At 39.9% G+C, this 12873-nt stretch overlaps 1 protein-coding gene across 2 annotated transcripts in view; it reads left to right on the forward strand.

Annotated features, from left to right (window-relative positions):
• SLC49A4 (solute carrier family 49 member 4) overlaps positions 1–12873 on the forward strand; it is an 83813-nt gene that overhangs the window by 18418 nt on the left and 52522 nt on the right. For both annotated transcript variants that reach the window (XM_041003058.1, XM_041003059.1), the window contains exon 2: positions 813–906. In XM_041003058.1, the coding sequence (XP_040858992.1) occupies positions 813–906 (94 nt within the window). The remainder of the gene's footprint in view (positions 1–812; positions 907–12873) is intronic.

The following is a 12873-nucleotide window of genomic DNA, read 5'->3' on the forward strand; positions in this document are numbered from 1 at the left end:
AAAAAATTAGAGCTAGTAGAGCCTCTTTCTCTATCCTTTGTTTCAAAATGTATCTGATTTATATGAAAGGCAAACTAACAGAAAGAGAGAAATTGGTTGATCTTCTAGAATTAAACTGCTGCCTGTGACACCTCCCATGGGAACACTCATTCCAGTCCTGTCTGCTCTGCTTCCAGTCCAGCTCCCTGTTATGGGCCTGGAAAGCTACTGGCAATGGCCTAAGCCCTTGGGCCACTGCCACCCAGATGGAGCTCTGGGCTGTCAGCTTTGGCCTGGCCCAATCTTGGCTGTTACAGCCATCTGGGAACTAAAGCAATGTATGGAAGAGGTTTTCTCTGTCTCTTCCTTTCTGTTGTTTCACCTTTCAGATAAAATCAATCTTGAAAAACAAGCAAGCAAACAAAAACAGGACCTTCTGTTCACTGGTTCACTCCCCATGTTGCCACAGTGGCTGGGGCTGGGCCAACTCAAAGCTAGGAGGCAGTAACTGTTCCTGGGTCTCCCATGTGGCCCAAGCACTTAGCTCATCTTTCCTGGACAAAGTAGCAGGCAGCTGGTGAACCTTCTCCCGTGTGGAATGCTGGTGTCACAGCACAGGTCTGTCTCCCTCTGTCCTTGACATGATCATTCCAATTTATATCACTTCATTTTCAGCATGTAGGATTGGTTGCTTTTTTCCATGTTGGAAGTTAATAGAGAAGAAGATATCATGCTAAAATATAGTGTCAGTATGATTCAGTAAAATAATCTTTAATATCATACATGCTTAAGAGAAACTAGGAAATAATGTGAATGGTTTTGTCTCTTTCCAGGTCTTCGGATAACTGTGCTGCTGACATCCTTCCTTATGGTTTTGGGAACTGGCCTAAGATGCATACCTATAGCAGACTTAACACTTAAGAGAAGGTAAATCCTATAAATAACTGCTCGATTTTTTTCCATTACATTTTCCTCTGCTGTTTGTATGATTATTTAAAAGGTTTTGGCAAAGACTTGTGTTTTTAGAAAGGTTTTATTTGTTTTGAAAGACAGAGTTAGAGTAGGGGGGTAAGAGAGAAGAGGTGTTAAGAGGTCTTATAATCTTTGGTTCACTTCCCAGATGACTACAACATGTGGGGCTAGGTTAGACCAAAGCAAGGGTCCAGGAACAGGGTGCTTCTTTAAGGTCTCCCATGTGAGTAGCAGGGACCCAAAGACGGGCTGTCCTACTCTGCTTCCTAAGGCACGTTTTCAGAGAGCTGGATTAGAAGTGGAGCAGCTGGGATTTGGACCAGCATCCATGTATGATACTAGCACTACAGGTGGTTACTTAACTCTTTGTGCCACAGCACAGACCCATCACTTTTTTTGTTTAAAGATTTCTTTATTTTTGTTGGGAAGACAGGTTTTATAGAGAGGAGAGGCAGAAAGATCATTAGCTGATTCATTCTTTAAATAGCTGCAATGGTAGGAGCTGAGCTGATTAGAAGCCAGGAGCTTCTTCCAGGTCTCCCATGTGAGTGCAAGGTCTCAAAGTTTTTGGGCCATCCTCTACTACTTTCTCAGGCCATAAATGGGGAGTTGGATCCGAAATGGAACAGTCAGAACACAAACTGACACCCATATGGCATACTGGTGCTTGCAGGTGGAGAATTAGCAGTTTGTCCATTGCTGCAGCTCCAACAAACCCAGCACTTTTTGAGGAGATTAGTAGAGGGCCATATTTGTAGAAGCACTTTATTTTTATGTGCAACAAGTCGATTAAGTCAGTGAACACTTATGAGTTGCGTTATAAATGACACTGTCCTAGCTGTGAAAATAAGAAAGACATTACTGTTTATACTCCCCAGGAGCCAGAATAACTATGAGAATAATAATATAGCATACTTTATACATAATTGTATATCATACTGTATATATAGTAAGCTTGGTTAATGCTATGGGAAAGATGTCAACTGCTGCAAGAGACCAAAAGAAGTTTTGACTAGTATCAAAAAGAAAATCTTATGAAGGAGTTGGTAATTAAGTGAAGCATTGAATGATGGGTAGAGTTTTGAAAATTGTGGTAGGGAAGGATGTTCTGGGGTGAGGGAATGGTGGGGGTGCACATCTGGAGGTGGGTGAGGGTGGGCGCCTTCAGAGATGGGTGGGTAGTTTCATTTGGATACGGCAACATTTCTGCAGTTGAGGTAGTCCATGGATTGATTTGCAGGGGCTGTAAAACATATGTCTGAAAACCTTGCTTTCATTTTGGTTGTAAATTAAAAATCATTTTAGCAGTATATAATTCACCCAAAAAGAATGCATTCTTACTGATCAGTATTCACTTTCTTAAATTGGGTTTTTTCATATGAGGATCCTTGGATATGATTTTGAGAGTCACTGAGAAAATGTTCTCCATGTTCAAAGGACTCTGCAATATTTGGGAGACACTGGGGTAAGAATGAGATATCCAGAGCTGAGGTTAGAAAAACCAAATTATAAAGGACCTTGATGCCACCCTGGGGGCCATACTTCCCACACTGGACAGTCAGAAGCCATGTAGGCACTTTATCTGTGGAATAGTAGTGTCAGACTTATGCTAGGTACACTGCTAATGGCGGCATATGGTACTGATTTCACAGAGTCGTGGTTAGTCATTCTTGCAATTTGCTTATTCATTCATTTGTTCAGTGAACATCACTCCTTATGTGCCAATCTCTGCAGGGCTTTGGGAATGCAGCAGGGAATGAAATGAAGAAAACTCCCAACCTCACGGAGTTTGCATTCCCATTAAGGAGACTGCAATAAACTAGATAAATAAGTATGGTATGTGTCTATGGATAGTAAGGAAAAATAATGTAGGGTAGAAAGACCTGAAATGTCAAGGATGGGATGGTGAGATATCAGAAACAAAGCTCTTCTGGGAACATGACCTTCTAGGCTAAAGACCTCAAAGATGAAATGGATAGTGCAGTATCCAAGGAACCAGGCTTCCACGCATAGAGAACCAAAAGAGTTAAAGAGTGGAAGGGGAAGTATCCCCCAACTGCCCCCAACAGGGAGACTGACACCACTGGAGCTCAGTGACTTTGTGGGAACAAGTGGAAGGAAGTAAGACCAGAGCAGCTACAGGAAGGTAGGAGGGTGCAACCACAACTTTGAACACTTTGTCAACTCCATATAAGGACCTCAGAACTCCAAAAGTTAGTGGTTGGGAAGGTGAAGAGTTCCCTGGCCAGAGGGCACCCTACTGAGGATAGACCAGAGCCAGAGGTCACAGGTCTGAGCAAGGGGATGAGCTGGGAAGCCAATATGATAAGGCAAGAGATGATGGAGGCTTGGGCCATAGTAGTGGCAGCACGAAGTCAGCTTCTGATTGTGTTCTGAAAGCCCTGCTGCAAGGACTCCTTGTGTAGAAAGCTGTGCACCTGGAAAGGACGTTGCAGACAGGAGAGAGAGATTAGGGGTGGTACAATCGGGGTTTTGCTCTAGAAGTGGAACTCATTGCTTCCACTAGCAGAAAAGGGGACTGCAGGAAGAGGGGTAGTAGATTTTAGCTACAAGATGTTGACTTTCGTTTGGAACAGAATTTTCAAAATGTGAATTTACAAAATGTGTTCCCTTTCCAGAGTTTTTTTAGGCTTTGTACAAGTGTGTCATATTTTGAGGGAAATATAAAAAAATCATTGGATTCCCATGGAAAATGATTGGCATTTCTGTTTCTATGCATTAGGTTTTAAAATGTGAATTTTACTGTTGTGTTTGAAGTGCTCTTCATTCCTCAGATCCACAGGTATCTATCCACATTTTAAAATATATATTTCAGTGCAAGCTTAAATTTAACAATTAATTCTATAAAAATGCCTATTAATATTTTTGTTGTCTTTATTTTGTCCATCTGTTCTATTATTACTCTCCAGTCTTAAATCCCTTTATACCCTTTCCTGATATAAAATTCTAGGAATAGTAGACTTGATTCTCCATCTTTTTTTTTTTTTTTGTCTTTTTAAAAAAATTTTTACACCTTTTTGACTCCCCATCTTGAGGGAGATAGTAGTATAAAGAAAAAATATGACTCATAAAGAAATGCAGGACAGGTAAGGAAATAACATAAAGGGTTCAGGGGAATTGAATCTTTCGTAAAAGAGAATGGTATAAATTGAATTTTCAGTCTTACACGTTCATCTATGAAGAATTTAGGAGTATTGTCCTAGTGAAACAAAAGTTTATTTTATATCCATACAGTATCTCTTTTGAGCAGTGTTATTAACAGTACACTCTGCAGCTGTTAAAATGAAAATACTACAGTTAAAACATGTGAAGCTTCAGCCCCCATTCAACATTTCAGTGATCCACATTTGGCCGTCAGTGAAGCAAACACCGCAGGGTGTGTGTGTGTGTATTGTATTCATATGTGTGTGTGTATTTGTCTCTCTATATATGTGTGTATGTATGTATGTGTCTCTCTATAGATATAAATATAGATATTTAGATATAAATATAAATATCTGTCTATATCTATATATATGGAGAGAGAGAAATATCTATATCTATATATATATGGAGAGAGAGAGAGAAGGAGAGAGAGAGAAGGAGAGAGATCTTCCATCTGCTGGTTCATTCTCCTGATGCCTGCAAAGGCCAGAGCTGGGCCAGGTCAAAAGCAGCAACAGAGCTTCAGCTGGTCTTCCAAGTGAGTGACAGGGCCTTCTACTGCTTTTCCTGGAGTATTATCAGGGAGCTGGATCAGAAGTGGAGTGGCTGGAACAGGAACCAGTGTCCATATGAGATACCAGTGTCACAGGTGGCAGTTTTTCTCACTACACCATGACACCTGCCTTACAATGTGTGTTTTTGTGCCCATTTTACTTGGAGTTTTTTAAACTTGTGACTCTGCCATCAGGATTGTTGTCCCTGCACTCCGACCTTAGCACTCAAGCTAGCTTCGTGACAAGCTTTTCCTAATAGTGTCCTGCCTCTCTTTAGTCCCAGTGAAAATAAAGGGGAAATATAGTTTTGCCACATTTCTTTTATTAATGTGGCAGATAAGGAATAGGATAAAAATTTGTTAATTATTTTTCAATGAAAATTGTGGAGAGCAGAGCCGTGCCTCAAAGATGACGCTTGTGATCATTGCTTCATGGTGCAGAGATGGTAAACAGGTTTTGGGAAGTTACTGAGGATTGGGCCGAGCACACATGGAAACTGCGTGATGCACACGTGATCAGAGTCATGATTGGTGTGCTTGCCGCATGATGTGAGGAGCTGTATACGGATTGGTTTGTGTTATGCATAAAAACTGTAGGTAATAATAGAACGGGAGATCCCCTTATGCGCGAGCTAAGCGCTATGTTGTAACTGCTTTCGCTTTGCCGCTACGCTTGAAGTCTTATGTAATAAACTTTATAAAGAGTCTATACTGTGTCGGAGTCTTGCTCGCAGGGTGAGGGACCCCGATAGAAAAGAAAAAAAGTTATACTAAAAAATGACTTTGTTCTGTAGTGATGAAAACCATTATTCCAGCAGAGACAATGTCCAGTCTACAGGGCATATAAGACCTATGAAATCTTTTAGTCTGACCCTGCCAAGGCATCCACAGGCAGGATTTAAAATTCAATAAATGTATAGTTCCTTAATTTTCAAGTTGTATGGTCTGCAAATGATGCTATAAACATCCAAATAGCTCTTGGCAAAAGAAAGATTTCCTACCCATGTTCATGTGAAGTTTTATACTGCATGTCTAGAAAAACACATTAGACTTCAGGAGGGTGAACTTTTATTAAGTTACATCTGCTTTTAGTCATTGGTGTATCCAGTAATTCTTGTAACATATTACATATTGCCTTCCTAGTCAGAGTAATTTTATTAATGTTAGCAATAACATTAATAACATTTTAGGTAAATAGCATGATTATAGTAAGCATAGATTTCCTAGAGATATATTCTGTTGTAAAATGTTCTACAGCTTCCAAAATTACATTTAAGATGACCTTAATAAAAAAGTACATTGTTTTGTAAACAGTTTTAAAGTAAGTAAGTAACTGGAGGGAGGGGTAAAGTGGAGAAAGAACTAAATTCCTACCTTACCATGTAAGTAAATCTTTGTCATATCAAAGTTCTCAATGTAGAAAATGTATCATAAAAGTATTAGAAAATCAGGAGCAGGCATTTAGTTAGCAGCTAAGATGCTGATGTCCCACATTGGAGTAGTTGGATTTTAAGTCCAGTTGGCCACCATCAGATGATGGCCCAAGTTACTGAGTTCCTGCCACCCATGTGGGAAACATGGATTGCAGTCCCAGCTGTCAGTTTTGGCACCAGCTCAGCCTCAGCCATTGTAGGTATTTGAAGAGTGAGCCAGACAATGGCGTGGGGTACAATCTCTCTACCTGTATCTGTGCCTGTGTTTCTATCTCTGTCTCAGTCTCTATATTTCTTTTCTCTGTTTTGCATGAAGTTACCACTTTAATGAATTTAGTAGCCAGCATATGGCATAGCAAGTAAGTCCACCACCTGTGATACCAACATCTCTATGCATGCTGGTTCATTTCCAATTCAGTCCTTGTTGATGGCCTGAGAAAAGCAGTGGAAGATAGTCCAAGTCCCTGGGCCCCTGCCACCCACATGGGAGACCCAGATGCAGCTCCTGGCTCCTGTTGTGGCCATCTGGGGAGTGAATCAGATGGAAAATATCTGTCTCCTCTTTATATAGTTCAGACTTTCAAATAAATAAATAAATCAAAAGGAAAAAAAAAAGAATCTGAGAATTGGTAAGGTCCTCCAACTAAGGCACAAGTAAATCCCAGAAGCCATAAAAGAAAGGCTTAATACATTTGACGGCATAAAAATCTAGAATGTATTTGTGATTAAATATACATGTAATATTTCAAAAAAGTCTGAAGACAAATTAAAAGCTGAGAAATACTTGCCACAAACAGATGAATGGATTATCTGATAAGTTAAAACAATTCTTTCAACTGAATAAGAAAATTAACATCTCAGCAGAAAAATGGGCAATAGATATGACTAAATCATTTCAGAAATTGAAATACAAATGACATAAACTTCAGAAAGATACTCAACCTCTCATAATAATTCAAGAAATTAGAATTACGACAGAAGATAGGTGTCTTTTTACTGGCAAAGATTAAAAAATATGATGTGCTGTGTTGCCTGAGGTATAGGGAAGAGAAGGTATTGCCTATGCATGCACAATTTGGGACATCCTACTTAGAGGGGATTTGGGAAATATTTTTAGGTTCAAAGTATGTCTGTTCTTTAACCCAATGCATGCACTTATAGACAACCCACGTGTAAATCTCAGCCAGTTTGCAAGGACTGCTCTTGTACAGCTTTGCTTATAGTAGCAGAGGCTGCCTGCAGTCCACCTGGCCACACCATGCCTTTGATTCTGATGTAATGTATCTTTTTTGAAAAATAAGTGAAAGTAACCTGAGTTGTGGTACAGTGCATTAAGCCATACCCTGTGATGCAGGCATCCCACATTAGAGCGTCAGTTCAAGTCCCAACTGCTCCACATCCAATGCAACTCCCTGCTGAAGTACCTCGGAAAACTGCAGAGCATTCGGGCTCCTCCTACACACATAGGAGATCCAAATGGAGTTCATAGCTCTCAGCTTCTACCGAGGCTGCCAACTACTGCAGCCATCTCGGTGGTGAACCAGCAAATGGAAGATTGATCTGTCTCTCTCTGCTCTCTTTCTGTCACTCTGCCCTTCAGATAAATAGTCAATCTTTTATTTAAAAAAGGAAATAAAGGTTCTGTAACTGCAAATATGGAAATATCTGAAAGATATGTTATTGAGTATGTGTAGCATACTCAAGTTTAGAGGGTTGTGCTCCCTCTGTGGAAAAGAACAGGACAAATAAATAGGCCATTCTTTGGCTAGTACTATTTCTGGAAGAAACCATGACCATTGGTCATTTCTGGGAAGGGCACCTAAGGAACTGAAGTCTGGAGTAGAACTGATTTTTATTTTTTATTTATACCTTTTCCTACCATATGCATATAGACCACTAGATAAGTAAAATGAAGATGGCCAGCCATATCAGAGAATAGTGAGAAAGGAGAAGGACAAAGAAGTTGAGAATGCTTACTTATAAATTTCCCCAGTATAGAAATGGAAACCTTTTGGAGCAGGCTCATTATTAGAATAGGCTAAGATTCCAACTGTAGTACCGGCATCCCGTATGAACATCGATTTGTGTCCCAGCTGCTCTACTTCTAAGCCAGTTCCCTGCTTATGGCCTGGGAGCAGTGGCAAGTCCTTGGGCTCCTGTACCCACATGGGAAACCCAGAGGAAGCTCCTGGCTTCAGACTGAAGATTGGTCCAGATCTGGCTGTTGTGGCCATTTGGGGAGTGAACTAACAAATGGAGGAACTGTCTCTCTGTCTCTTCTCTCTAGAACTCTGCCTTTCCATTTAAAAGAGAGGGAGGGAAGGAGGAAGAGAGAGAGGAGAGAGAAGGAAGAAGGGAACAAAGAAGAAATGGGAACATTTGACTATGAAGGGGAACAATTAGTAGATTTAAGCACTAAGACTCCAAGCTGGTGCTGTGGCATAGCTAGTTAAGCTACCACATGGCACTGCAGCATTCCATATGGGTCCCAATTTATGTCCCAGCAGTTCAACTTCCAATCCAACTCCTTGCTAATGCACCTGGGAAATAAAGCAGAGGATGACCCTAATACTTGGACCTCTGTATCCATGTAAAGACCCATATAAAGCTCCTGGCTCCTGGTTCCTGATTCCTGGCTCCTGGCTCCTGTTTCCTGGAGCCTGGCTTCAGCCTGCTGAGCTGGCTGTTGGACCATCTAGAGAATGAACCAGTAGATAGAAGATTTCTGTCTCTCCCTTTCTCTTTGTAACTTCAAATTTCAAATACACAAATCTTAAAAATAAAATAAAATTTGAGGAGTTAAGATCCTTTTCAGTAAAAATTCGATCCAGATTCCCTGTGACAATGTTTTAAAATATATAGTCTCTGTGTTTAATGTACTTATATGTTAGTGTACATTTTACTGGGCCCTTCCCCAGTCTGACTTGTTAGACTCTGGGATGAACTCTGAGAGTGGGCACTTTAACATGCTCTCCCAGTGCTCAGTTAGATTTGAGGAACACACCCTGGATACATGCTCAGCACTTTCATTTTGAATAGTAACTAATTCAGTAGTTTCAATGTGCTTATCAATCCTGCAGTGTAACACATTTAATGTGCAATTTTTTAAGGTTTAACTTCTATTTAATATCTCTGTTTACCCCAGTTTGTTACAACTTTAGGGGTCAGGTTTCATGACTACAGTGCTTCGGATTAGCAAAGTGACAGTTAAGGAGCATTTAAAATAGAAGAAAGGGAATTTAGAAGCGTGTGACATTAGAGCCTTAGGAAATACTTTTTCTCCCTTTCATTGTCTTTGAGATATTATTATTTGTGAGATTTTTTTTCCCCAAGTCCCACAATAGCATACATCATTTTTTTCTTATTCAACTTCTTGTACATATAGACAGATCATGTAGTGAAATAATCACCAAGTACACACCCACATACTCAAATCCAGAAATTCTTCCTTCCTGATCATAATTTTCTCCCCACGTCCTGGATCAGCACAGTCCTGAACACAGAAAGGATTTTCAGATTGGACTGAATTGAAAGGTATTAAGACTGTTCAGAGTCTTATAAATGTGTGTTCGTTCTTTTCTTTGAAATAATCACTTGCTTATTTTTTTCTCTTTTTATTAAAAGGAACAAAAAATTATTATTTTTTATTGATTACATTGCATTATGTGACACAGTTTTATAGGCACTGGGATTCCCCCCTCCCCTCCCCAAAACCCACCTCCCGTCCCCATGGTGAATTCTTGTTGCATTACCACAGTTCAAATTCAGTTGAGATTCTTTCCTTGCAAGCATCTACAAAGCATAGAGTCCAGCATCTTATTGTCCAGATAAGTTCAACGGTTTCTTGGGGAGACTGTCTCTGGACTGAAGGTAGAGTTGACAGAGTATCATCCCAATTAAAAGCCCTGACATTACATCAGTAACAATTTATAACGTAATGGAATTAGTTGACATGGTATTGCGTAACCAGCATGTTAAAAGAGAGGGAGAGAAAAAAAAAAAGAGTGCAAGTTCTGAACCACATCCTATGACTTCTACATTGACATTACAATTATTAGTTTATATACAACTGGGTTGTATACACCTTAAAATGGCTATAGATTACTATTCAGCTGTCTCATGTCTATTTTAATTTTAGTATTTAGCAGTTTATAGCGTTGAAGCATGAGTGCAGAACCTGGCTGTTTTTCAGGTAGTCTAACTCTATAACTCTAACAGGACATATGTCAATAGTTTAGGTGAACAGTTTTCTGAGGGGTGTACAGAGAAATCCTCAATACCCTAGTGAGGAGTAACTAATCTTTGTGTCCTACCCAGTGAGTTATAAGTGCATCCCCACTGCCCGTTTCCTGTCTCTAAGCTTTCCTTGCTGTTCTCTATCTATTCTAGGGTTTTTTTTTTTGTTTGTTTATTTAAAAGGAACAAAAATTTAAAACTTTATTGATACCTGCAGCAAAATTATAGGAACAAAATAGGCCAGAAGCAGATGTTAGTAATAATTGATTATATAGCAAAACAAAAACCAGTAGGATTTTGAAATAAATCACATGGTATTAAATAGTGTTTCTGCGAATTGTTTACATATTAGGAACAGGTGAATATTTACTTTGTACCCTGTGTCAGAATGTATTCCTGCAGGGAGAGCACATTTAGCCCAGTGATTCAGATACCCCTGTCCCATGTGGGAATGCTAGGGTTGGTACCCACCTCTACCTCTGGGCTCAACTTCTGCAGACATGGACCTTGTGAAGAACTGTTGATGGCTCACATGATTGGGTTCTTGCCACCCATTTAAGGATGTTTTGATTGAGTTCCAGGCTCCTGCCTGCAGCATCCAGCTTCAGCTTCAAGCCATTGTAGACAGTTGGGGAATGAACCAGAGGATGGTAGCTTTCTCTGTATCTGTCACCATCTGTTTATCTTTCTACCTCTCAAATGAATTAAATAAAAATTATATTCCAGATGAATTGGAGAGCTGTATGAGACAGGATACCGGAAAATGAATCTTGTTCTCTAAAGAAATTACTTTCTTTTCCAAGTATATAAATCATAAAGAAAATCACAAAGGGAAACATTTTCACATCGACACTTGAAACCTTTGTGCTTCAGAATACATCACTTAATTGCATACTGGAAGAAATGTGTTGCAAATATGATAGATAACTTGGAAGTAATAAATAAATAAGCGTGTTTGAAAATTGAGTGGAGTAATGGACATAGATGTACTTACAAATATTGATTCCAAGATTTTGTTAAGTCATCATCTAAGGGGCAACATTTGGCAAGCTTTGTGTGTTTTTGATTAAATACAGGCTGAGTTCTGCAACAAAGGTACTAAAATATATAGATGCAATAAGACAAAAGTTTTTCTCTCCAGAGGCAGTCTAAAGTAAGAGATAGTGGGCCATTAAGGCAGTCAGTCAGCTCCATTATGCAAGGTCCTTCAGGGACCCAGTTCCTTCCCTGAAGTTGTTCCAACATCCCCTGGAGTGATCACATTGTCCATATGATCAGAACTAGCTCATCCTCATGCTTTCAGTGTAACCCACAGCAGGATGCAGTAGGACATCAAGAGCCAGAGACTATGTCTTTTAGTGGTGACTCTGTGGTTGACTGTATCATTTGTACTCAAGTCTCATTGGTAAAGACCTACTGCATGGCCACTTCTCAGTATGAGAGGGCTAGGATTTTTAATTCAGCAGCAGTGTGCCTAGTTAAAACTCAAGGATGCTTTAACAGAAGAGAGAAAGGAAGAATACATGGAGACAGTAGTGTCTGGCATCAAATGCCTGCATGCATCTATACTCCGCGCTTTCCCCAAAGAGAACATATTGCTGCTTCTTCAAAGTAGAAAAGCCAAAGCCATGCCCAATTATTGCATCCAACTCCAGGATCTCTGTGTTCTCTCAGGTCTTTGTGCATTCCTGGGAGAAACTCCTTTGATTGTCCTTTATGACTTTTGCTTTGTCCTCTAGAAGCCTTCTTTTTGTCCATTATCCCCAGGGGCCGCGCCTGAAATGATTGTTAGACTTTGTTCTTCTTGAATTTTCGCTTTCTTTTGCATTTCAGTTTCTTGCCAGTGCTGATTTGAAGTCCTGAAGGTCAGTTTAGGGATGAAGCAGCCTTAAACTGCTGTAGAACATTGTGTAGTATCATCACAATGCATTTCGCTCCAGCACTTAGTAGTGTTCTGATGTGTGTGCATTATGAAACTTCCATGTAAATATAGCCACACCCCAAGGTTTTTGCCTCTGGTGTGAGTTCTTATGTGTACTCAGTCTCCTTTTTCTTTTACTGTCTTTTGTGTTTGACCCATCCCTGTTCCCTCATTTTAGTGGTAGCTACCTTGATGCCATCTGAAAAAAGTAGGCTTGGGTAGGAAAATAACACCTTTATCCTGATCTTTACTGCCAGATAGGCTTCATAAGTCATATTGTTTCCTGCCATTTATGACTCAGAAGCAATCTGAGGCTTCAGATTCTGATTCTCATTATATTTAGATTACAGGTCTCTGGCAGACACTCTTAGCAAAACTCTTGTCCCTTCTGTCCACGCTTGCAAACCAGTTAATGCTTGCCTGACTTGATATCTTTCTTGTAGTTCATCCTCTAATCAGCAAGGGGCAGGAAACACAGAGCAAGGCTTTGATTTTTTTCAATCAGTGCACTTTTGTTGTAGTGTACAAGTTGTCTGCCTTTTCAGCTTAACCTCTAAATTAATGCCAGTTCTGTTTTTACCTTTGTGAATGCAACACCCCAGTTCTTAAATTAA

The sequence above is a fragment of the Ochotona curzoniae genome, unplaced genomic scaffold (assembly GCF_017591425.1).
Source record: "Ochotona curzoniae isolate NIBS_2020 unplaced genomic scaffold, NIBS_Ocur_1.0 scaffold_2587, whole genome shotgun sequence".
In the NCBI taxonomy this organism is placed as follows: Eukaryota; Metazoa; Chordata; class Mammalia; order Lagomorpha; family Ochotonidae; genus Ochotona; species Ochotona curzoniae.